This window comes from Salvelinus namaycush, chromosome 21 (genome assembly GCF_016432855.1).
Source record: "Salvelinus namaycush isolate Seneca chromosome 21, SaNama_1.0, whole genome shotgun sequence".
Taxonomy (NCBI): Eukaryota; Metazoa; Chordata; class Actinopteri; order Salmoniformes; family Salmonidae; genus Salvelinus; species Salvelinus namaycush.
Genome location: NC_052327.1, coordinates 34,790,538 through 34,816,450, shown reverse-complemented (window position 1 = coordinate 34,816,450; position 25,913 = coordinate 34,790,538). Strand labels below are relative to the sequence as shown.

Sequence of the window (25,913 nt, the reverse complement as noted above, 5' to 3'; positions counted from 1 at the left end):
CAGAACACTGAACTACACTCCCTCTCACTGAGACAACAAACTACAGATCAGAACACTGAACTCTCACTGAGACAACAAACTACAGATCAGAACACTGAACTCTCACTGAGACAACAAACTCCAGATCAGAACACTGAACTACACTCCCTCTCACTGAGACAACAAACTACAGATCAGAACACTGAACTACACTCCCTCTCACTGAGACAACAAACTACAGATCAGAACACTGAACTACACTCCCTCTCACTGAGACAACAAACTACAGATCAGAACACTGAACTACACTCCCTCTCACTGAGACAACAAACTACAGATCAGAATACTGAACTACACTCCCTCTCACTGAGACAACAAACTACAGATCAGAATACTGAACTACACTCCCTCTCACTGAGACAACAAACTACAGATCAGAACACTGAACTACACTCCCTCTCACTGAGACAACAAACTACAGATCAGAACGCTGAACTACACTCCCTCTCACTGAGACAACAAACTACAGATCAGAATACTGAACTACACTCCCTCTCACTGAGACAACAAACTACAGATCAGAACACTGAACTACACTCCCTCTCACTGAGACAACAAACTACAGATCAGAACACTGAACTACACTCCCTCTCACTGAGACAACAAACTACAGATCAGAACACTGAACTACACTCCCTCTCACTGAGACAACAAACTACAGATCAGAACACTGAACTCTCACTGAGACAACAAACTCCAGATCAGAACGCTGAACTACACTCCCTCTCACTGAGACAACAAACTACAGATCAGAACACTGAACTACACTCCCTCTCACTGAGACAACAAACTACAGATCAGAACACTGAACTACACTCCCTCTCACTGAGACAACAAACTACAGATCAGAACACTGAACTACACTCCCTCTCACTGAGACAACAAACTACAGATCAGAATACTGAACTACACTCCCTCTCACTGAGACAACAAACTACAGATCAGAATACTGAACTACACTCCCTCTCACTGAGACAACAAACTACAGATCAGAACACTGAACTACACTCCCTCTCACTGAGACAACAAACTACAGATCAGAACGCTGAACTACACTCCCTCTCACTGAGACAACAAACTACAGATCAGAATACTGAACTACACTCCCTCTCACTGAGACAACAAACTCCAGATCAGAACACTGAACTACACTCCCTCTCACTGAGACAACAAACTACAGATCAGAACACTGAACTACACTCCCTCTCACTGAGACAACAAACTCCAGATCAGAACACTGAACTACACTCCCTCTCACTGAGACAACAAACTACAGATCAGAACACTGAACTCTCACTGAGACAACAAACTCCAGATCAGAACGCTGAACTACACTCCCTCTCACTGAGACAACAAACTACAGATCAGAACACTGAACTACACTCCCTCTCACTGAGACAACAAACTACAGATCAGAACACTGAACTACATAGCACCACATTCAACGTGCTAAACAATAGATGTAAGGGATGGAGAGTACTTATCATGCAAGATAAATAGTCTAAGAGATGAGCCAGTCCAGCATGAAAAGCTAACTCATTTACATGCACTTTAGAGGGAAACTTATTTACAATTAAAAATGTTGTTCTGACTGAAATTACTAGCGATTGGATACCACGAAAATTGGGGAGAAAAGGGGATAAAATTTAAAAAATAAATAAATAAAAATTTAATTTTCACTCCCATATGACGCTAAAGAGAGTAGAAATCTGTTGGGCATTGTAGAATAGCCCACCAGGAGTGCTCTTCATGTTTTTTCTCCCCTTTTATCGACTTCGGAGACAAAAGCAACTTTTAACCTCGTGCTGGCTGACCACAGGGGTCCACTCAACCCCTCCAAGCTGATTTCATGGCTGGGCTCAGGACGAGGCAACCGGGCAACACATCTGATTCATCAGGCCAGAGATAAAAGAGGGATGTCTCCACATCAACATCTGATCTACCAGTCCAACTGTCAATCAGGCTAAAGGCTTTAGACACCAAGGCAGACTCTGTCATGTAGACAAGCTGGAATCCAAATGGTTCACATGCCAGAAAATAATGGTCCTCATTTTGAATGCTTCTTTCTCACATCGATCAAAATGACTGTCATGTTTAAATTTCACCTTGGTGTTCTTTTGCCCTTGTTACTAGATCACTGATGCATTACTGAGATAGTGAAGTCAGGAACAGCCATAACATTGAATCCTCTGCGGAGGGCACTTTGCAAAGTAAGTATATAATCATGTTTGGGAATTGCTGAGCCAAACCACTGAAATTAACATCTCCTTCCATCAGAGCAATACAAATTAACACACACACACACACACACACACACACACACACACACACACACACACACACACACACACACACACACACACACACACACACACACACACACACACACACACACACACACACACACACACACACACACACTAACACACACACTAACACACACACACAGAGATGGTGCAGAAGCAAGGTCAAGGACATACCTGTGGCTAATCTGTGTTCCCCTCAGGCTGGACATGGTCTCCTCCAGGTTCTGCCTCAGATCTGCAATGTCCTTCACCGTCCGCAACCGCCTGGCCTCAGGGTCTTCACCTAGGAGTAGGGGACGGGGTCTGTTAGAGACAGTCCACCTGAAACAGCTGCCACGTCAAACAACACACATGGCACAGGCTTGTGAGTAAGTACATCCTCATAAATATGCATATTTCCTGCAAAGATAGCCATTAACACTTGAAACAGACCATTCACAACAAAAGGGTCCTTAACGTTACATAACGTACTGTAGCCAATCAAAGCCCAAACCAGAAAAAACATGTGTACAAAAAACTCCATAGGAATTCTGGATGCTTTTGAGGAAAGGAAACATTGAAAAAGTCCTTCACATCAATCAGAGCAGGGTTTTCCATCCTGGTGCTGTACAGGACAGTGTCGGGAAGGAGAAAAGCTCAGCCCACTAATTCACCCAAAGCCTTTTTCCAAATTAAAATGAGCCGTAGGTGAGTGGAGGTTTTTACAGGGCAAATTCGAATGTATCTGCCCCCCCCCCCCATCAAGGCACTCCCAGTCAAGGCATTCCAGGGGGGCTTGGAGGGAGCCCAAACGAGCCCATTCACAGGGCTAGACCAACGCTTTATAACGCCACTAAATCCTTACAGGCAGCTCTGCTTTAAGAGCAGCCCTTTGATGGAGGGTTTGTATAACTTTTGCGAATGTAACGAAGAGAGCTGACAAAATGTTTAGCAAGCAGAAAAAAGGGAGCATGCTCTGAATGCTCTGAGAGCATTAACAAACATATTGTTCTGCTATTGAATGAAGCCGCGTCTAGTCCAAGAGGTCTGGGAAGTTAAAAGGTAAGCTGAAGACCACAGACAGAGGGCAATGGTGCCCCCCCCCCCCCCCCCCACACACACACACTTACTGTCATGTTTCTCATATATGTCCAGCATAGTGAGGAGGATCTCCTCGTTGAGTTGAGCGATCCCAGACACAAGTCTGCTCTGCAGGTGCACCTGGTACAGCCGGCTCCGCCTCTTACTGGACACCTCCACATAGTTCTCCTCCCAGCTCTGACCTCTGACCTCCTGGCAGTCTGTCTCAGGGTCACAGGGTCACAGCACTCTGTATGCCCACTTCCTGGTCTCTCCACCACAGGGGTGTTTGGCTCACTGGCATGCCGTCTAGTGTCGTCTGGGATTGGTCTGTTGGGGATGGGACAGGGTGGCTGGTTGTGCTGGCTGGAGCCTCCCAGGGTAATGCTGCCCAGAGAGAGCCTGGTTCTGCTCCTGTCTTGGCTGGGTGAGGAGTCATTGCTGCTGCCACTCTTACCAACACCCTCACCACTTCTGTGAGGAAGCACGTCTTCTCTCTCCATGTAGTCCTTACTAGTTGCTCCAACTCCTTGACACTTTGATAAGTCCTGCCCGGGATATGTCCAGTCTGGGATAAGTCCTGTCGGGATAAGACCTGTCCGGGATAAGTCCTGTCCGGGATAGGTCCCGTCTGGGATAAGTCCTGTCCGGGATAGGTTCTGTCCGGGATAAGTCCTGTCCGGGATAAGTCCTGTCCGGGATAAGTCCTGTCCGGGATAGGTCCTGTCCGGGATAAGTCCTGTCCGGGATAAGTCCTGTCCGGGATAAGTCCTGTCCGGGATTGCCACAACCTCTCCAAGACACATTATGATTCTGATCGGAACAGAGTGTAAGTAGATGCTTGTTTTCTTGAATGTCCTTCAGCCCAGAAATGACAGAAAGAGAATGATGTAGCTGACACACCTACCCCAGCGCAGACACACCTACCCCAGCGCTGCCACACCTACCCCAGCGCAGACACACCTACCCCAGCGCAGACACACCTACCCCAGCGCAGACACACCTACCCCAGCGCAGACACACCTACCCCAGCGCTGCCACACCTACCCCAGCGTTGCCACACCTACCCCAGCGCAGACACACCTACCCCAGCGCTGCCACACCTACCCCAGCGCAGACACACCTACCCCAGCGCTGCCACACCTACCCCAGCGCAGACACACCTACCCCAGCGCTGCCACACCTACCCCAGCGCTGACACACCTACCCCAGCGCAGACACACCTACCCCAGCGCAGACACACCTACCCCAGCGCAGACACACCTACCCCAGCGCTGACCACTCCTCCTGTGGCAACTGCTTTATATTTCCTCAGAGTGATGGAAGAAGGGAGAAAGGCCTCTCCAGTCATCCACCACACACACACATACACACAGTGCGTTTGGTGAGGAGCCTTGGCATCTCCATGACATCCACAGCCTTTAACATGCAGATGAGCTCTTTCTGTTTCATTCAGTCAGGACCTGGCCTTTCTCTCCCTCCTGGCTGCCATGGTAGACACATAGACACAGAGCCCTGGCTGGGGCTGCCTCAGGACAACATTCCATCACTTCACCAGTCAACTCCAAGGTCAAATCAAGCCTCTCTCTCCACTCTCTCAACGAATCATGCAATTCATACAAAGCTCAATAAGAATCCAGTGTTTCACTTTTCTTAATTTTTCCAGTGTGGCAGCAGAGCAGCGCTCCAAATGAACGGTACCAACTCACTTACTTCCTGGCTGAGATACTCAGAGTTTCCAAGTGAGTTTTTCCATTCACTCTGTATGCAGCATTAACAGTGCTGTTAATTGCATTCAGACAGGCTTTGTGTGGGCCTGCCAAATCATTGTGAACTTTAAGGCAATATCTCTGATCCATCACGAAGAGGCTAAAAATAATCCACAGGAAACTGGGCCTTTTGTTCTCCATGGTGGCATTTTGATGCACTCTTCACTGTTGAGTATTAACATGTTTAGCTGGGATTAGAGACCCTCATTTGTGCCTGGGAACAACAAGAGGCTGCATTTGTTTTTCCCTGGGACAGGATCCTTTGTTGCTAATGAGATATTTGCCTGTTTGTGAAACATATTACAGTTCACAATAGTCTCATCTTCTTAACTACCGTCATTTAACGTAACAGTGGAAAAAATACCAAAGAAAAACTGATGTGGAAATTGAAGTCACAAAGCACAGAATGAAAATGCCCTGTTTCAATCAATTGAATAACCACTCAGCAATCACATTATGTCCAGTATGCTTGGAAGGATATAGGATTTAACCAGTGAGACAGACATTGTGAGGTACAGCTACACACATACTCTGCATGTAAATCACAGTGACCCAGTGTTACCTGTGAGGTCCTCCTGGGAGTTGTCTGCTGACTTGCTGATGGCTGCAGTCTCTCTGTGACCCTCCAGTGACCCCGCTGCCTCCATCATCATGTCTGCTCCAGTCACATCAGGCTGAGACCTACAGGACAGGGCAGGAACAACAAGACAATGAGGAGCGATACCACAGAGTCAGTCTGCCTCTCTCTGCGCTCCGTCAGGAGTAAAGAGTTCCCACTAAGTATATGTAGTTCAGTCCTCTCCAATTAGTCATTGACTATAATTTAGGCTTACACAGATCCCGACAGTCAGTTAAAAGGTTTGAGACGTGGTATGTATAAAATGTTTGACTTTGTGGTATATTCCTACTATTAAACTATGAAAGCTCAAATTCTGTCCATCAAAGCAGGCATAGTACCTGTACATGAATGGTGCGACAGTGGCAGTGTTGGGGTGGTTGTATTGCTGCTGAGGATGAGGTAGCTGGACACTGATGGTGTTGCTGGCTGTGGTGGCCACTGGGGGCGCTCCGTTGGTGTGGTGGTGTTGATGGTGAGACCTCCCTTCAGAGGAGGCCAGGCTGGAGCAGGAGCTGGAGCTTCTGCTGTCCAGCTGGCACTTGTGCACCGAGTGACCACAACCCCCACCGGCCCTCAAACTGCTGGGCCTGTCTCCATCTCGACCAGAAGAGGGCACCCCTGAGGTCTTCCCTGCCTTGAACCCTGGCTTTTGTATTCCGCTGTGTGCTGCTGGGGCTGAGACCTCCTTTTTGCCACTGCCAGCCTTGCCTCCTTTTGGGATGAGGCTGGTACTCTTAGTGTTCCTCTTGGGCTCTGCTGAGTCTGAACCTACTCCCTCCTGCCTGGTGTCATCCCTGGGCTCCTCCTGCTCTGTGACGAACCCCCGCTTGGAGCCTCCCTCCCGGGCCTTGTCCCTCTCCTTGGGTCTGGCCTTGTCCTTCTCCTTCTCCCCAGTCTTCAGAGAGCTCTTCCGGGGGGTGAGGGCCCTGCCGAAGGTGCGCTGGGCAATGCCCTTCAGGGCAAGCTTGGGGCTGGTCGCCATGACACTGGGGGGCCGGGAGTTCCCCTCTGCCTCCTCTAGGTGGTCACTGCTGGTGGGAAGCGACTCCATCGACTCCGTCTCCTGCCCTGTCGGCCTGTCAGTCAGGACTCCAGCTGCCTTGGAGCCTCCTTTGCTGTTGAAAAGCTTGAGTTTTTCCAGCATGGACTTCTGGGCGATGACTTTAGGGAGGACCTCTAGGGGTGTGGCCACGGGCTGCCTGGTGAGAGGGTCCTGCTTGACGGACAGCATGGAGGAGGTGGTGCTGTGCTTGGTGTTCTGGGACTTACTCCTCCAGGGCTTGCTGCTGTTGCCTGCATTGGGCTGGGGGTTGGAGGAGGAAGAGCAGCCATTGATGGGCCCTGGAGACAGACTGTGCTCAGTCATGATGGGAGAGGCCGTGATGCTTCTCTCTGTGTAGAAACCCAAACCCAAGGGAGAGATTTTTTTTTCTTCACCTTTATTTAACCAGGTAGGCCAGTTGAGAACAAGTTCTCATTTACAACTGCGACCTGGCCAAGATAAAGCAAAGCAGTGCAACACAAACAACAACACAGAGTTGCACATGGAATAAACAAGTGTACAGTCAATAACACAATAGAAAAAAAGAAAGTCTATATACAGTGTGTGAAAATAGCTTGAGGAGATAGGCAATGAATAGGCCACAGTAGCGAAATAATTACAATTTAGCAGATTAACACTGGAGTGATAAATGAGCAGATGATGACGTGCAAGTAGAGATACTGGTGTGCAAAAGAGCAGAAAAGTAAATAAAAACAATATGGGGATGAGGTAGGTAGATTGGGTGGGCTATTTACAGATGAACTATGTACAGCTGCAGTGATCGGTTAGCTGCTCAGATAGCTGATGTTTAAAGTTAGTGAGGGAAATATAAGTCTCCAGCTTCAGTGATTTTTGCAATTCGTTCCAGTCACGGGCAGCAGAGAACTGGAAGGAAAGGTGGCCAAAGGAGGTGTTGGCTTTGGGGATGACCAGTGAGATATACCTGCTGGAGCGCATGCTACGGGTGGGTGTTGTTATCATGACCAGTGAGCTGAGATAAGGCGGAGCTTTACCTAGCATAGACTTATAGATGACCTGGAGCCAGTGGGCCAGGCGACGAATATGTAGCGAGGGCCAGCCGACTAGAGCATACAGGTCACAGTGGTGGGTGATATAAGGGGCTTTGGCAACAAAACGGATGGCACTGTGATAGACTGCATCCAGTTTGCTGAGTAGAGTGTTGGAAGCTATTTTGTAGATGACATCGCCGAAGTCAAGGATCGGTAGGATAGTCAGTTTTACTAGGGTAAGTTTTGCGGCGTGAATGAAGGAGGCTTTGTTGCGAAATAGAAAGCCGATTCTAGATTTGATTTTGGATTGGAGATGTTTAATATGAGTCTGAAAGGAGAGTTTACAGTCTAGCCAGACACCTAGGTATTTGTAGTTGTCCACATATTCTAGGTCAGAACCGTCCAGGGTAGGGATGCTAACTAATCGGGCAGGCGGGTGCGGGCAGAACGACCAGGCATCCTCGACTGACGGGATGAGGTCAATATCCTTCCAGGATACCCGGGCCAGGTCGATTAGAAAGGCCTGCTCGCAGAAGTGTTTTAGGGAGCGTTTGACAGTGATGAGGGGTGGTCGTTTGACCGCGGACCCATAGCGGATGCAGGCAATGAGGCAGTGATCGCTGAGATCCTGATTGAAAACAGCAGAGGTGTATTTGCAAGTTGGTCAGGATAATATCTATGAGGGTGCCCATGTTTACGGATTTAGGGTTGTACCTGGTGGGTTCCTTGATGATTTGTGTGAGATTGAGGGCATCTAGCTTAGCTTGTAGGACTGCCGGGGTGTTAAGCATATCCCAGTTTAGATGAGGGAGGACAGAGTGTCTGCTGTAGATAGAGATCTCTCATTGAATAGCTGTAGTTGGGATAAGGGATGAACTCTCTGCTAAGTCAGTTACTCAGTCACACTGGCCTTCATGGCTACTCTGGGCTTCACGCAATACTGATCTAACACAATAAAAGCTTATGACACTGGATTACATGCCCGAGTAAACAAATACTGTAAATACAATTTGGTAAAAAGCAGTAATGAAATCATTCCAAAACAGCAGCACAAAATGATAGAAATATTAATTGCAAACAGTTCTGGGAAAAGAATGCATATTTCTCAGTATAATTCAGAGTACCCCAGCAATTATTAACAACATTGATATTCAATGATCAATTAACAGCAAAGTCAATTGGTAATCGATTTGTTTTAAGTTAACAAAACTTTAAAATATCTGGGAGTTTGGGTGTATGAGAAGTTGAGCTTCACCGCCCATGTAGATAACCTTGTCAGGAAACTCAAGCTACCTATTGGGTTTTATTACCTGCACAAAGCTGTTTTTTCCTTTAGCCACCAGAAAGGAGTTGATTTGTTCTACTTTTCTCTCTGTGTTGGACTATGGTGATACTATTTATGTGCCTCAAGCTCTACACTGAAAGCTCTTGACTCCGTGTATCATGCAGCCCTTCGTACTGTCACCAATCAGAGACATCTAACTCACCATTGTGATCTCTACAGTGCTGTCGGGACACTGGTATATTCTTATTTAGAAGACTATTTTAGGAAAACTGCCATTTTATCTATCCTCTCTTCTAGCTCAAAATGAAAACACATACAAGCTCAGATCTGAATCTTGTTTAATGCTAAGCGGCCTGATCTTGAATTCCCTCCAAGCCAACCTAAAACTCCAGGACCTGATGTATCTGGACGAGTTCAAAGGACAAATAGATGAACAGGTTGTGTAACGCTCGTCTTTATGTGGAAGAGAGGAGGACCAAGGCGCAGCGTGGTGAATGTTCATGATGTTGAATTTTAATGATTATTCCAACTAAACAGAACACTGACAAAATACAAAATAACAAAACGACGTGAACAGACCTGAACTTGAGAACATAAAACATGAACGCACGAACAGGAACAAACGAACGAAACAGTACCGTGTGGCGAACAAACACAGACACAGCAACAATCACCGACAAACAAACAGTGAGAACAGCCTACCTTAATATGGTTCTCAATCAGAGGAAACGTAAAACACCTGCCCCTGATTGAGAACCATATCAGGCTAATACAATGAACCCAACATAGAAACACATAACATAGAATGCCCACCCAGCTCACGTCCTGACCAACTAAACAAGGCTAAACAAAGGAAATAAGGTCAGGAACGTGACAGGTTGAGACATGTAGTTGTTTCTAGTTGTCACTAGTTTGCGTTGCTTTGTGTCAGGAAGCATGTTGTGTACATATGAATGTGTTCTTAATGGACTGGACTGGTTAAAATAGTTAAGTGATAATGCCCGAAAAGACAGTGTTTGGAGAATATGTTGGCACGGTATTGTTAGGCAGAGTGGAGATCAAGATTATAAATTGCCTGGCTGGGCTGATGAGACAGTGGCTTGCACAGTCAGGTGGAACAGAGTAAATAGGCATTTTAACGTCATAGATTAGACACCGGCTGGAATGCGGTTTTGACCAATCAGCATTCAGGATTAGATCCACCTGTTGTATAAAGGTTAAATAATAACCTACCTCTAAGTCCAGTAGTCTGCATGGGCAACAAAAAGCAGGGAAACCTGTTTCAGACGATACACCTTCCTAACTAGGCAGTGTTATCCCAGTGTGATCCCAATCTCCAACCTGTCATTTTACCATGTATAAAGTAAAGTGACATAGCTAGGAGACATTTACATTTCAAATCCAAACTTCAGCGGCGGGTTGTGCATAGTTTAGAGAGCCTGCTATGTAGATTGCCTGGGAGGGAGAGTCAATCATGAAAGCCTGTCTGTTCTTGCCAACTCAACACTCACCAGTGACCACATACAAATGTCACACACACACCTCAGTTCACAAATAACGCTCTAACAATGTTGGGTTTTGTAACACATCCATAGGGTAATCACACACATACAATTCTCTTGGCTTATCTTTTGTGGACCTGAGAAGCAGCATCGACTTGATTTGTTATCAGGCTCACCTGTTAAGCTCTTTAATCATTTACAACATATCTACTGTATGTATTAATAACCTTGGCTAGAAAGTAGGAGGTTTTAAGTGCAACATTTATCAGCAGTGTTACGTACCAGTTACTACTATATGGTAACAGTCTCCGACAAATCCTTATGCAAAAAAATGCACGCAACACCTCCAAACGTTTATGTCTCATTCAACAGGTGCACTGACACCTACTCTGAATCCTGGCATATCACTGGCATATCGCTGGCATATCGCTGGCATATCACTGGCATATCACTGGCATATCCCTGGCATATTACTGTCATATCCCTGGCATTACGCTGGCATATCGCTGGCATATCACTGGGATATCACTGTCATATCCCTGGCATTACGCTGGCATATCACTGGGATATTACTGTCATATCCCTGGCATTACGCTGGCATATCACTGGCATATTACTGTCATATCCCTGGCATTACGCTGGCATATCGCTGGCATATCACTGGCATATGGCTGGCATACCCAGTAGGTATCCTGGCCTCTCTTTGTCCACCACTAGGCTCTGGTTTACAGGACATTTCTCCAGAAACTTTGCCAAAAGCACTTAACACCCAGTTAGTTCAACCATATAGTCTGTATCTTCAGACAGCTCAACACTCCTCTCTGTGCTGTGTAATGGTTTGCTTACAGCAGCCCAGGCAGCTGCTCCAGGGTCTAACAGTCAAGTGCAGTGATAAACTGTTAACACCAAACATTTACTAGACAGGCTCACAGTGTTTATGTAGAAACACTTTAACGGTCATGAGAATGTAATTTCACCTCAGTCACTCACAGCTACATACAAGTGTTCTGTTCTACCTGGTGTAACTAGAAAAATGCTAACACTTTATTTGACACATTGCATCCTAACATGTTATAATATGTCATAATATGTCATAAAAGCTGTCATGACACATACATTTAGAAGTGTTGTGACATATATTGCACTATTTGATGTCTGGTTATGACCCCTACATAAGAGTGTCAAAGCCCACAAATCCTACCACACAAAGCAAACCATTCCATTCCATTGTAACTGTAAATAGTATGTTCTGTGTATACATTCTATACATTTCCATATTTTGGAATCAAATTTTGTTTGTTCACAACATTATTATTGTAGTCCTCCATGGTTTTGCTTTAATATACTTAGCGCTACCACTAGGGGGAGACATTCAACCTGTTAGCTGCAGGTGTGACACCCTGATCTGTTTCACCTGTCCTTGTGATTGTCTCCACCCCCTCCAGGTGTCGCTTATTAACCCAGATGTATATATCCCTGTGTTTCCTGTCTCTCTGTGCCAGTTCGTCTTGTTTGCCAAGTCAACCAGTGTTTTTCCTTGCTACTATTTTTCCCAGGCTCTGTTTGATTATAGTCCTCCTGGTTTCGACCGTTGCCTGTCCTGACACCGAACACGCCTGCCTGACCACTCTGCCTGTTCTGACTACCAGCCTGCCTATCCCCTTGTACTGTTTTGGACTCGGATCTGGTTTCTGACCTCGCCTATTGTCTGGTACTGTTTGGAATCTGACCTGGTTTATGAACTCTCGCCTGTCCCCGACCTGCCCTTTGTTATAATAAAAATCGGAGCTCTACCATCTGCCTCCTGTGTCTGCATTTGGGTCTCGTCTTGTGCCCTTATAGCAGGTGTGCACCTCATTCGTTGGAAGAATATAAGCAGGAAGAGACACCCAGTAGAACAATTTAAATAGTCTGTGTCTCCTTATTCATCCTGTTTTCACGTTTAACATTTATGAGCATGGTTATGTTTTTGCAATCTAGAGATAACAAGTTTATCTAATTTTGATGTATAATTTAACTGTTTTGACCGAGTGATAACTAGTGAGATTTTCCCCTTCATATCAGTGTACATTTACAGTTTACACCAGAGGAGGCAGAATGGAGTACTCGGGTTGGGGTGTAGGGTTTTACCAGAGCCGGGTAGTTCCTCTTGCTGCTCTATAGGCAAGTGCCATGGTCTTGTAGGGTTGCCAAACTAAGCTAGCTAACTTTGTATGTAAATCAATGAGACAATATGGCGCCTCGGATTAAATGTATTTTCGTTATAAACTTTTTGTCTCTTAATAAATATATATACATTTTTTTTTACAAACAATGGCTTGTAGTAAGTGTATTTACATGAGTACATGAACCACGCTAATGATAAGTATTTTAGAAAGTTACTTTTTTATCAAATCTGTATCTGATGTTCGCATGTCAACCGCTAACGTCAACATTTGCTAACTCAGCGCTAGCCAGCCTACCATAGGTAGATAGTAGTTAAGGGTTTTTGTTACATTTAATACACAGGCTTCTTCTATAATTTGTTTTAGGGCTGTGCGATATGGCCAAAATCTCATATCCCGATATAGGTCATTTCACATCCCGATAATGATACATATCACGATATAGCACATTTTCTGTAAATTCAATGAATAAATCGTTTCTATAAAATTACCACATGTAAAGGCCTATTTCTTATTACATGTTGAATTATACTCAACAAATAAAGGTAAATAAAGGTACTTACTCATATTTGATTATTTCTCCTATTATTTAGAACCTTTGTGCACATTTTCAATTAAGCATGCAACAAAATATAAAATATAAATGTATAGAATCTAAAAAGGTAAATAGAAAACACTTAAACTATAATTGCAAACAAAATAAATATAGGCCTAAAATATATATTTTTTTGGGGGGGGCTTGCCTGTTTTGCATGTTATTTTGGCATTAATACGTGTCACATATCAATTTGCATTTGGTACCTTGGGTTGAGTGTTAACACCAACTCACGAAACCTCCTTTCTCAACCATGTAAATTGGGGCCATGTCTTTGCAGATGTAAATTGTAACGGCAGCTGTTATCTCCTTCCATCTTCGTGATTCTTTACCATATGGTGTGCAGCGGGTAAAAGCCACTTGCAGCGTCTGAGTCGGGGGTTTGTTTTTAGCACGATTGTACTTTTTTCGGTCTCATTCATAGACTCTCTCCGTACTGTTTCACATGATTATTGCGTAGGTGGTAAAAGAGGTTGTTGTTGTTTGAGCCTGTTTTCGGGACCGGCCTGCGGCATATTTTGTAGAGGTCGGTTTTCTGGTCCGTGTCAGACTTTTCATACACAAACCACGTCCATGCGATCGAGGTAGCCTCTCTTTTAGGTACGAGCTCCGTGTCTCCGTGCTGTGTCACGTTCAATCCTCCATGTGTGTTTGTGTTGCATATTTCCTTCCAAGTGTTTATAAGCGCGGAAATCGACTCTGCCGCACGAGCAAGCTTTTGCGGCACAGTCGATAGCGCGCCGTACCTTGCGCTAGAAGGTCGAGGGTTCGAGACCTGCTCCTTGCTGTTTCATTACACAAGAATGCAAAGCGTCGTCCAATTGACAAAAATATTGCCGTAAAGAGTGATTTGCAACACAACGAAATAAACGATAGACGTTTTTCTATCGTCACACGATATATATCGTCATATTGCCCAGCCCTAATTTGTTTGTACAATTAGCTCTGCACACAGTATATACTGTAGAGTGAATCAGATGTACTGTTGTTGCCTCAACAACGCATGGGTGTATTTAGTTGTTTTGCACAACTCCATCTGTGGCTAAACAAACACTAACTAGATGGTAGCCAACTGTTAGTTGATAGCCAGCTTTAGCTATGTTATGAAAACATTGAGAAAATGGGATTGTAAATCAAATCTAATCAAATTGTATTTGTCACATGCTTACTTACAAGCCCTTAACCAACAATGCATTTTTAAGAAAATAAGAGTTAAGAAAATATTTACTAAATAAACTAAAGTAAAAAAAGTAACACAGTAAAATAACAATAGCAAGGCTATATACAGGGGGTACCGGTACAGAGTCAATGTGCGGGGTCACAGGTTAGTCCAGGTAATATGTACACTACCGTTCAAAAGTTTGGGGTCAATCAGAAATGTCATTGTTTTTGAAAGAAAAGCATTTTTTTGTCCATTAAAATAACATCAAATTGATCAGAAATACAGTGTAGACATTGTTAATGTTGTAAATGAGTATTGTAGCTCGAAACAGCAGATTTGTTATGGAATATCTACATAGGTGTACAGAGGCCCATTATCAGCAACCATCACTCCTGTGTTCCAATGGCACGTTGTGTTAGCTAATCCAAGTTTATAATTTTAAAAGACTAATTGATCATGAGAAAACCCTTTTGCAATTATGTTAGCACAGCTGAAAACTGTTCTGATTTAGAAGAAGCAATAAAACTGGCCTTTAGACTAGTTGAGTATCTGGAGCATCAGCATTTGTGGGTTTGATTACAGGCTCAAAATAGCCAGAAACAAATAACTTTCTTCTGAAACTCGTCAGTCTATTCTTGTTCTGAGAAATGAAGGCTATTCCATGCAAGATATTGCCAAGAAACTGAAGATCTCGTACAACGCTGTGTACTGCACCCTTCACAGAACAGCGCAAACTGGCTCTAACCAGAATAGAAAGAGGAGTGGGAGGCCCCGGGGACAACTGAGCAAGAGGACAAGTACATTAGAGTGTCTAGGTTGAGAAAAAGACGCCTCACAAGTCCTTTTTCTTTGCAACTCTGCCTAGAAGGCCTGCATCCCAGAGTTGCCTCTTCACTGTTGACATTGAGACTGGTGTTTTGCGGGTACTATTTAATGAAGCTGCCAGTTGAGGACTTGTGAGGCATCTTTTTCTCAAACTAGACACTCATAAAAAAACATTTCCAACTGCAATAGTCATTTACAACATGAACAATGTCTACACTGTATTTCTGATCAGTTTGATGTTATTTTAATGGACAAAAAAGTTTTTTCAAAAACAAGGACATTTCTAAGTGACCCCAAACTTTTGAATGGTAGTGTACATGTAGGTAGGGGTAAAGTGACTATGCATAGATAATAAACAGCGAGCAGCAACAGTCTAAAAACAAAAAGGGGGGGGGGGTCAATGCAACTAGTCCAGGTAGCCATTTGATTAATTATTCAGCAGTCTTATGGCTTGGGGGTAGAAGCTGTTAAGGAGCCTTTTGGACCTAGACATGGCGCTCCGGTACCACTTGCCATGCGGTAGCAGAGAGAACAGTCTATGACTTCGGTGGCTGGAGTCATATTTTTTGGGGCCTTCCTCTGTCACCGCCTAGTATAGAGGTCCTGGATGGCAGGAAGCTTAGCCCCAGTGATGTACTGGGCCGTACGCACTACCCTCTGTAGTGCCTTATGGTCGGATGCCTAGCATTTGCCATACCAGACAGTGATGCAACTGGTCAGGATGCTCTTGATGGTGCAGCTGTAGAACTTTTTGAGGATCTGGGGACCTATGCCAAATCTTTTCAGTCTCCTGAGGGGGAATAGGCGTTGTCGTGCCCTCTTCACGACTGTCTTGGTGTGTTTGGACCATGATAGTTCGTTGGTGATGTGGACACCAAGGAACTTGAAGCTCTCGACCCACTCCACTATTTGGCAGTATTAGAGAGTCAATCAATTAATCAAATGTCTTTATAAAGCCCTTTTTACATCAGCAGATGTCACAAAGTGCTATACAGAAACCCAGCCCAAAATCCCAAAGAACAATCAATGCAGATGCAGGAGCACAGTGGCTAGGAAAAACTCCCGAGAAAGGCAGGAACTGAAGAAGAAACCTAGAGAGGAACTCTGAGGGGTGGCCAGTCCTCCTGGCTGTGCCAGCTGGAGATTATAAGAGAATGTGTGAATGTGCTATTGCCATAATATATTTGGTATGACGTTTTAGTTTCCATGTTTCTTTAGCAGTTTCTTTCAGGTTTCTTTCATACTTTATGTTACAGTCAAGAAGCGTTGTGACCATCGTAATCATATAAGCCAGATAATACAATATATGTCAATAAGGTTTAAATATATGTGTCATGACAGTGTTATGAACATATTATGACATGTTATTACCGTGTCATAACTTGTTATGACGCCAGGTGTCAAAGTGTTACCGTTTTTTCCCCCCCAACTGTGTATAACTGTGTATTTACCACCTCTCGCATCATTTACTGTGACAGAATTGAAATCAACAATATTTTGTATACAAAATATGGTGAATTCATTGTAGTCATCATGTCTCCATTCCTTGGTAAATACATCTACATTGTGCATGTTTAAGTGAGTTGGACAGTCTCCTCTGGTTCTTTTGTCACTGGTAAAAAGTGAACGTTCCTCGACAAGAATAGACACAAATAGAACACCAGCTGGGCTGATCATCCAGTCCTGGTCTAGCAGAGAGGAACCACAATAACTTTACTTCACAGTAACTTTACTTCAGTCTCCTACTGAATACAATACAATCTAATCTTTGTAGAGCATGAGGACAGACAGACACGTAAACCTGCTACAACCACGCTCTAGCTTTTACTTTTCACTAGCACAATCTCTATATCCCCCCAGTCTGAATTAGGCAACAAACATCCATACATTGCCCCCCCGCCATGGGTTAGTCGCTCAGAGACACTCACCCTCCCAGATGATCCTTGATTGACAGGTCAGGAATGACAGTGGTCATAGTATAGTTCCAGTCATGCTTGATTTGTCAATAAGAAGTGAACACCAAACATTTAAGATTCTCGTTCTAATGAGACTCCCTGTACCGCTCTCTCCCTCACTGTCTATCTTTCTCCCTCTAGCCTTTCCTCTCTGTCTCTCATTCCCTCTCTCCCTCCTTCCCTCCATCTCTCCCTCTCTCTCACTCCCCATCCTTCTCTCTGTTGTTCCCTCTATCCCTCCATCTCTGTTCCACATGTACACTAATTAGGGCTCAGTCAATGCACAGTGAATTCCTCATCACACAGCAGCAGCAGCCTACCACTAGCTGACTGTAGACTGTAGAATGCAGACTGTAGACTGGGTTATCCAGGTAAACCACCCAGCCAGAAAGTTAACCCCTACCGTCACACTGCTCAGTTCTGCTCGGCTCTGTACTGTTCTGTTCTGTTCTGCTCGGCTCTGTTCTGTTCAGTTCTGCTCGGCTCTGTACTGTTCTGCTCTGTTCTGCTCGGCTCTGTTCTGTTCTGCTCAGTTCTGCTCGGCTCTGTACTGCCCTGTTTGGCTCGGCTCTGTTCTGCTCAGTTCTGCTCGGCTATGTTCTACTCTGCTCTGTTCTGCTCGGCTCTGCTCGGCTCTGTTCTACTCTGCTCTGTTCTGCTCAGTTCTGCTCAGCTCTGTTCTTTCTACTCTGCTCAGTTCTGCTCAGCTCTGTTCTGTTCTGCTCAGTTCTGCTCAGCTCTGTTCTGCTCGGCTCTGTTCTACTCTGCTCTGTTCTGCTCTGCTCTGTTCTACTCTGCTCTGTTCTACTCTGCTCTGTTCTACTCTGCTCTGTTCTACTCTGCTCTGTTCTACTCTGCTCTGTTCTGCTCAGTTCTGCTCAGCTCTGTTCTACTCTGCTCTGTTCTACTCTGCTCTGTTCTGCTCAGTTCTACTCTGCTCTGTTCTACTCTGCTCTGTTCTGCCCTGTTTGGTTCTGCTCGGCTCTGTTCTGCTCTGTTCTTCTCGGCTCTGTTCTGCTCAGTTCTGCTCGGCTCTGTTCTGCTCAGTTCTGCTCGGCTCTGTACTGTTCTGCTCGGCTCTGTTCTGCTCAGTTCTGCTCGGCTCTGTTCTGCTCTGTTCTTCTCGGCTCTGTACTGTTCTGGTCGACTCTGTACTGTTCTGGTCGACTCTGTACTGCACTGCTCTGTTCTATTCTGCTCTGTTCTTCTCAGCTCTGCTCTGTTCTGCTCTACTCCACTCTACTCTCACTAACATACATCACAGCACTAGGGAAGTACCGCCTGACTGGCTTCATACCACTGAGGACCCAATCTACCAATCTAGGACTAAGACTTACAGTGAAGATACATTATAAGATCTTAAATCAAACAAGGCCATTTTTTCAGACAGATTTAGTTATACCACTACGATTGTAAAGCCATGGTGTAACGTGATGTCCACCACACTATAATCAAACACACAGGTAGGAATACACAGTAAATATAGGCTCTAGAAAGCAGAGGAAGTAACACATTTGTTATGCCAAATGTAGAACTGTGCAATACTCACAAAACGGATGTCATCAAAATGAGAGGTATTTAGCAAGCCAGATGAAATGATAGGTGCTGGAGTGAGGAAATAGTTGTTTACTTCACAAACAGAAACGTCCATGGATTAAAGTTTGTCTGTAAAGCATATGCTTACACAAAAACCTGAAACCTAAGACCTAATGTAAAATGACATCATTCAGATTTTGTGTTACATTTTACTTCATGTAAATAAACCACACACTAGCCTCTACTACAACAACAAGTTAAGCTTAGCGGCACCCATGTTGTTAAATCATTACCTGCTCCTCTAACAGCATAGAAAATGATAAGATAGAAACCATGTATGCATAGGTTATCTGTTTATGTGTCTGTTTGTACATTCTAGGACAACCGTCTAGACAAGATTGCTCTGAATCCAGGAGATTTGTTTTCATCTTTTTCTTTGTTGTTGCACAGGGGTTAAAATGGGTGTACCCCAAGTGGTTGGCCTCTAAAAGCACAGGATTACTTCCTCATGTACGGTAACTCACCTCTGTCACTGCTGGAGGACTTGGGCATGTCATGGTGGTTGAAGCGCTGGCTGCGGCGGTTGCTGTTGGAGGCCCCGCGATGCTTCCCCTCGCTGCCTGGGGCTGAGACTCGCGTGGTGGGGCCTGGCAGTCTGTGGGCCACACGGAAATAGTGACTAGTTAAATAAACACTGAACAGCAGAAATGCTCTTCTTAACCGGCATAATTCTAAACAGAATTAATCATCTGCTAAAGGGGATGAAATAATATTCCTCAAATAACATTATTAAGGAGTGTATCATTAACATATTTGTGAGTTCTTGAATGGCAGGGCGGTCCCGTGGGGCTCAGTGTGTAGAGGATGGCACTTGTAACGCCAGAGTTGTGGGTTCGATTCCCACAGGGGACAAGTATGAAACATGCAAGTAAGTCACGTCTGCTAAATGACTAAAATGTAAATCTATGGAAAACACCTCAGGGGAGATACATGTGGTTGCACAGTTTCACCACCAGTAGGTGGTGGTATTGAATTACCTCATGCTGAGCTTTTTATAATCCATGAAAAGGTACTGGACATACACACTCACACACGGTGAAACAGACAGGTTGAGAAGCACTTCCATAATACTAAACCATGCACACAGCAAACACACCAGGATGCAAGTGTTTATACACAAATAAAAAGGTCTAACACACTACAAGACTATCAGAAATGAGGTGGGAGAATGGGGAATCTTTTCAAACACTAGACCTGATGCATCTACAACAGTGTGAGTGGACTGCAGCATGCAGTGTCTATGGGAGAGAGAAAGGGGAGAGGAGAGAGAGTGAGAGCGAGAGAAAGAGGGGAAGAGAGAAAAAGAGAGAGAGAGAGAGGGGAAAGAGAGAGATAGATGAAAGCTGACCTAGAAGACTTTCTCTGAGCCACAGAGAGCTTTAGCCCTTTACTCTGAGTGGTTGAAGCCTTGGTTGATAGACTGCATGGAGGAGAAACAGAGGGATGGGTAGACACAATATAAAAGCAGACAGAGATCTGAAAGCAGCTTATATGAGATCAAGAGGATCATAGAAACTTGAACAAGTTATGTAAAAACAAGGAGATTCAAAGAAGATGGCCTGCTACCCAATGGCATGGACACCAACGTAGATGAGACTTCACACAATTAGTATGGATGATATAAACAACACTATCATTTGAACATGAGGAATTCATGTCACATTTTATGAGGACTGCGGTTACTCATAAATAATCTCACAGAGCTTCTCCAAACCATGGAGATCTTGCCATGTGTTGAAACGGGAGGTTGGGTTGTTACAAGGTACTTCACCTGGACAGCATATCTGATGCTGCTTTGTGTTCTGGTGCAGTGGAGCTGTGGGTATGATGGGTGTGGGTGTGAGAGAGGGCTGGTGATCTATGGGGAGTATGTCCAGGCTGGGTGCTGTGCTTTGGCTGATGAGAGGCCTGCTGTTTCAACACCTTCTGCTGCTGCTGCTGTTGCTTGTAGCAGGACAAGCTGAAGAACAGACCCAGAATGGTCTTCAGGTTCCCATTACGAATCTCTGCAATAGGAGGAGAGACAGAGAGGTTGGTATCTTTTGGTATCTTTTCTTCTCCACAGTCCGTTGTAACGTGGAGTTATTCATTAGAAGCTCTACATTAGCAGCAGATATGAGGGAGAGTGTCTGGTAGATAGTGGCAGTTTGAAGTACCCTCTGCACAGAGCCCCTGGATGTTCACCCCTCTGGCTGCCAGGAATCCAAGGCAGGTATCAATGTTCTCAATCTGGGGGAAAGGAGAGAGGAGTCAGGGCATGGAACTTCATTAGTACAGATAGGGCAGTCATACATTAGCAAAGGCCACTTGGGGCTTCCGAGTGGCGCAGCGGTCTAAGGCACAGCATCTCAATGCTAGAGGCATCACTACAGACCCTGGTTTGGTTTCAGGCTGTATCACAACCGGCCGTGATTGGGAGTCCCAAAGGGTGGTGCACAATTGGCCCAGCGTCGTCCGGGTTAGGTTTTGGCCGGGGTAGGCCATCATTGTAAATAAGAATTTGTTCTTAACTTCTTTCAGCTTGGGGGCAGAATTTTTATGTTTGGAAAAATAACGTTCACAAGGTAAACGGAATATTTCTCAGGTCCAGATGCTAGAATATGCATATAATTGACAGATTAGGATAGAAAACACTCTAAAGTTTCCAAAACTGTCAAAATATTGTCTGTGAGTATAACAGAACTGATTTTGCAGGCGAAAACCTGAGGAAATCCAACCCGGAAGTGCCTTTTATTTGGAAAAATCCCTGTTCCGTTGCCTCCCCCTGTTTAAAAAATATATATATTTTCAAAATCTGACACGATAGGTGGATTAACAACAAGCTAAGCTGTGTTTTGGTATATTTCACTTGTGATTGCATGATTATAAATATTTTTAGTAATATTTTAGCATTTGGCGCCCTGCAATTCTAGCGGTGGTTTAGGAAAGTGATCCCGTAAAAGGGATCCGTAGCGCAGAGAAGTTAAGGAGGAATGGACCTGGGAGGAGATTTTGGACGGAGCAGGACCCTGGACGCAGGCTGGGGAGTATCGCCTTCCGAAGAAGGAAATAGAGGCAGCAAAAGCGGAACGGCGATATTACGAGGAGAAATACCAACGAGGTAGGCCACAGAAACCCCAATACGTTTTTTTGGGGGGGCACATAGAGCCAGTCAGGGAGTCGGATGAGGAGTTCGAAGCAAGATTCCGGAGAGAGGTGCTAGGCTGCAGAGCGGGCGTGCTGGGGAGCGTGTGATGCGCACGGTGTCTCCAGTTCGCATTAATAGCCCGGTGCGCTCTATTCCAGCTCTTCGCACTTGCCGGGCTCAAGTGAGCATCCAGCCAGGACGCATTGTGCCAGCTATACGCTCTAGATCTCCAGTGTGCCTCCACAGTCTAGTACGTCCTGTGCCTCCTCTCCGCACTCGCCCTGAGGTGCGTGTCCCCAGCCCGGTACCACCAGTTCCGGCACCACGCATAAGACCTCCAGTGTGCCTCCACAGTCCAGTACGGCCTGTGCCTCTTCCCCGCACTCGCCCTGAGGTGCGTGTCCTCAGCCCGGTACCACCAGTTCCGGCACCACGCATCAGGCCTCCAGTGCGCTTCCACAGTCCAGTACGTCCTGTGCCTCCTCTCCGCACTCGCCCTGAGGTGCGTGTCCCCAGCCCGGTACCACCAGTTCCGGCACCACGCATCAGGCCTCCAGTGCGCTTCCACAGTCCAGTACGGCCTGTGTCTCTTCCCCGCACTCGCCCTGAGGTGCGTGTCCTCAGCCCGGTACCACCAGTTCCGGCACCACGCATCAGGCTTCCAGTGCGCTTCCACAGTCCAGAGCTTCCGGCAACAGTACCCAGTCCAGAGCTTCCGGCGACAGTACCCAGTCCAGAGCTTCCAACGACAGTACCCAGTCCAGAGCTTCCGGCGACAGTACCCAGTTCAGAGCTACCGGCGACAGTTCCCAGTCCAGAGCTTCCGGAGACGTTTCACAGTCCGGAACCTCCAACGACGGGCCACAGTCCGGAACCTCCAACGACGGGCCACAGTCCGGAACCTCCTAAGACGGGCCACAGTCCGGAACCTCCAACGACGGGCCACAGTCCGGAACCTCCTACGACGGGCCACAGTCCGGAACCTCCTACGACGGGCCACAGTCCGGAACCTCCAACGACGGTCCACAGTCCGGAGCCTCCAGCGACGGTCCACAGTCCGGAGCCTCCAGCGACGGTCCACAGTCCGGAGCCTCCAACGACGATCCACAGTCCGGAGTCTCCAGCGAAGGTCCCCAGTACGTTCGTTTTTGTATTGTCAAGGGTTGTTGTAGGTCTAGGTGATTTATATGTCTATGGTGGCCTGATATGGTTCCCAATCAGAGGCAGCTGTTTATCGTTGTCTCTGATTGGGGATCATATTTAGGTAGCCATTTTCCCTTTGATGTTTGTGGATTCTTGTTCTATGTTTAGTTGCCTGTCTGCACTATCCATATAGCTTCACGGTTTGTTTTGTTATTTTGTTAGTTTGTTCAGTGTTCATTCGTTAAAATAAATAAGTATGTACGCATACCACGCTGCACCTTGGTCTCCTCCTTTTGACGGCCGTGACAAAATGTATTTGGCTAAGGTGTAAGTAAACTTCCGACTTGAACTGTATATGGTGTCACCATACAATGATAATATAACATTAGGCTTAATGTATGTCAGAGATGTAGGAAAATCTTTGTCAAATCATTAACCATTTGGCCCCACTTGGATTATAACCAACCACTAATGATGAAAGCTGAAATAATACTGTACAATGCACCAACTGAAACCATCCTTCAGATGGTTCAAACATATAGTACAACTAGAATAGCATATAGGCCACAATTCAATCATTAACCTCTTTTCATTCAGACCTTACCACAGATCATTATATGCAATTCATGAACACCCACTAGTAACTGCAGGAAAGTTTCCCAACAATTAAAGCAATGTGTTTCAGATTAAATCAAAACTACTTCCCGTCCATTACACTAAAATCCAGGAAGTTCACTTTGAGGTAGCGAGGCTTACTGAAAGACATCAATTCATAGAGCTACTCATCATTTTAATAACAACCATATTTTCCCTATTTCTGGTCCACCACAAGAGAAAAACAATTGTATAAATACAGGGTCTGTTGTTAAACGTGGGTGGTTGGGACCTGGTGCAGGGTGGAGGAGGCAGGGTCAGCTAGAGTGAGAGCTAGATATTATTACACTGAGGGAGGTAGTCCAAGTGAAAGAGGGTCAGATAAAGAGAATGTAACTGTAAGAAAGACAGATATATCTAATAATATGAAACTATACTGAACAAAAATAGAAACACAACATGCAAAGTGTTGGTCCCATGTTTCATGAGCTGAAATAAAACATAGCAGAAATCTTCAGTACGCACAAAAAGCTTATTTCTCTCAAATGTTGTGCAAAAATGTGTTTACATCCCTGTCAGTGAGCATTTCTCCGTTGCCAATATAATCCATCCACCTGACAGCTGTGGCATATCAAGAAGCTGATTAAACAGCATGATCATTATACAGGTGCCCCTTGTGACGGGGACAATAAAAGGCCACTCTAAAATGTGCCGTTTTGTCTCACAACACAATGCCAAAGCTGTCTCAAGTTTTGAGGCTGTGTGCAATTAGCATGCTGACTCCAGGAATGTCCACCAGAGCTGCTGCCGGAGAATTGAATGTTAATTTCTCTACCATAATTTGGCAGGACGTCCAACCGGCCTCATAACCGCGGACCACGTGCAACCACGCCTGCCCAGGACCTCCACATCCGGCTTCTTCACCTGCGGGATCGTTTGAGACTAGCCACCCGGACAGCTAACAAAACCTTGGGTTTGCACAACCGAAGAATTTCTGCACAAACTGTTAGAAACCGTCTCAGGGAAGCTCACCTACATGCTAGTCATCCTCACCAGGGTCTTGACCTGACTGCAGTTCGGAGTCGTAACCGACTTCAGAGGGCAAATGCTCACCTTCGATGGCCACTGGCACGCTGGAGAAGTGTACCCTTCACGGATGAATCCCGGTTTCAACTGTACTTGGCAGATGGCAGACAACGTGTATGGTGTCGTGTGGGCGAGCGGTTTGCTGATGTCAATGTTGTGAACACAGTGCCCCATGGTGGCAGTGGGGTTATGGTATGGGCAGCCATAAGCTACGGACAACGAACACAATTGCATTTTATCGATGGCAATTTGAATGCACAAACATACCGTGACGAGATCCTGAGGCCCATTGTTGTGCCTTTCATCCACCGCCACCACCTCATGTTTCAGCATGATAATGCACGGAACCATGTTGCAAGGATCTGTACATTATTCCTGGATACTGAAAATATCCCAGTTCTTCCATGGCCTGAATACTCACCAGACATGTCACCCATTGAGCAAGTTTGGCATGCTCTGGATTGACGTGTACAACAGCATGTTCCAGTTCCCACCAATATCCAGCAACTTTGCACAGCCATTGAAGAGGAGTGGAGTGGAGTCCAATTTGTAAGTCGCTCTGGATAAGAGCGTCTGCTAAATGACTTAAATGTAAATGTAAATGTGAGTGGGACAACATTCCACAGGCCACAATCAACAGCTTGATCAACTCTACGTGAAGGAGATGTGTCGAGCTGATCCACGCCCCTACCTTTTTTTTAAATGTATATGTGTTGCCAGTGACGTGAAATGCATAGATTAATGATTTTATTTAAATTTACTGATTTCCTTATAGGAATTGTAAATCTGTCACATTTTTGAAGATTGGTTCAATCCCAAATAGGCAAGAGAGGTTGTTTGGGTGGCAGATGGCCCTCAATAGGATACCAGTCTATTTAATGCCTTCCCACTGTAGTAGGGCATCACTAAAAAAGGCATGGCCATTCTCTCACAGGAAACAGTGGAGAAAGAAGCAGATGCCACCAGGGGTTTTCTCTGAGCATCAGGATCTCAGATTTGGGAAGGATCATCCGGTTGTGTTTGCTCAATAATCA

The 25,913-nt window shown here is 45.4% G+C and overlaps 2 protein-coding genes across 2 annotated transcripts in view; both read right to left on the bottom strand.

The window, feature by feature from the left end:
• The window catches only part of LOC120065870 (neuron navigator 2-like), a 97,213-nt gene extending 94,525 nt beyond the window's left edge, over positions 1-2,688 (bottom strand). The window contains exon 1 of the mRNA XM_039016915.1: positions 2,520-2,688. The gene's annotated coding sequence lies outside the window, so the exon portion shown is untranslated. The remainder of the gene's footprint in view (positions 1-2,519) is intronic.
• A 3,027-nt stretch (positions 2,689-5,715) lies between these two features.
• Positions 5,716-25,889, bottom strand: LOC120065869 (neuron navigator 2-like). Its single transcript, XM_039016913.1, has 6 exons — positions 25,812-25,889; positions 21,086-21,158; positions 20,701-20,935; positions 19,394-19,524; positions 6,131-7,184; positions 5,716-5,854 (listed from the first exon to the last, which is right to left on the bottom strand). The coding sequence occupies exons 1-6, from the start codon at positions 25,887-25,889 to the stop codon at positions 5,716-5,718; spliced, it is 1,710 nt and encodes a 569-aa protein (XP_038872841.1).
• Between the last annotated feature and the right edge of the window lie 24 nt (positions 25,890-25,913).

Bases quoted from the DNA above. Each gene is read 5' to 3' on its own strand.
- LOC120065869 (XM_039016913.1), bottom strand. From the start codon at position 25,889: ATGATCCTTCCCAAATCTGAGATCCTGATGCTCAGAGAAAACCCCTGG. The intron at 20,936-21,085 runs GTACTTCAAACT...CTCCTATTGCAG, and splicing joins CCAGGGGCTCTGTGCAGAGG to AGATTCGTAATGGGAACCTG. The intron at 19,525-20,700 runs GTGAAGTACCTT...TGTGGCCCACAG, and splicing joins GCATCAGATATGCTGTCCAG to ACTGCCAGGCCCCACCACGC.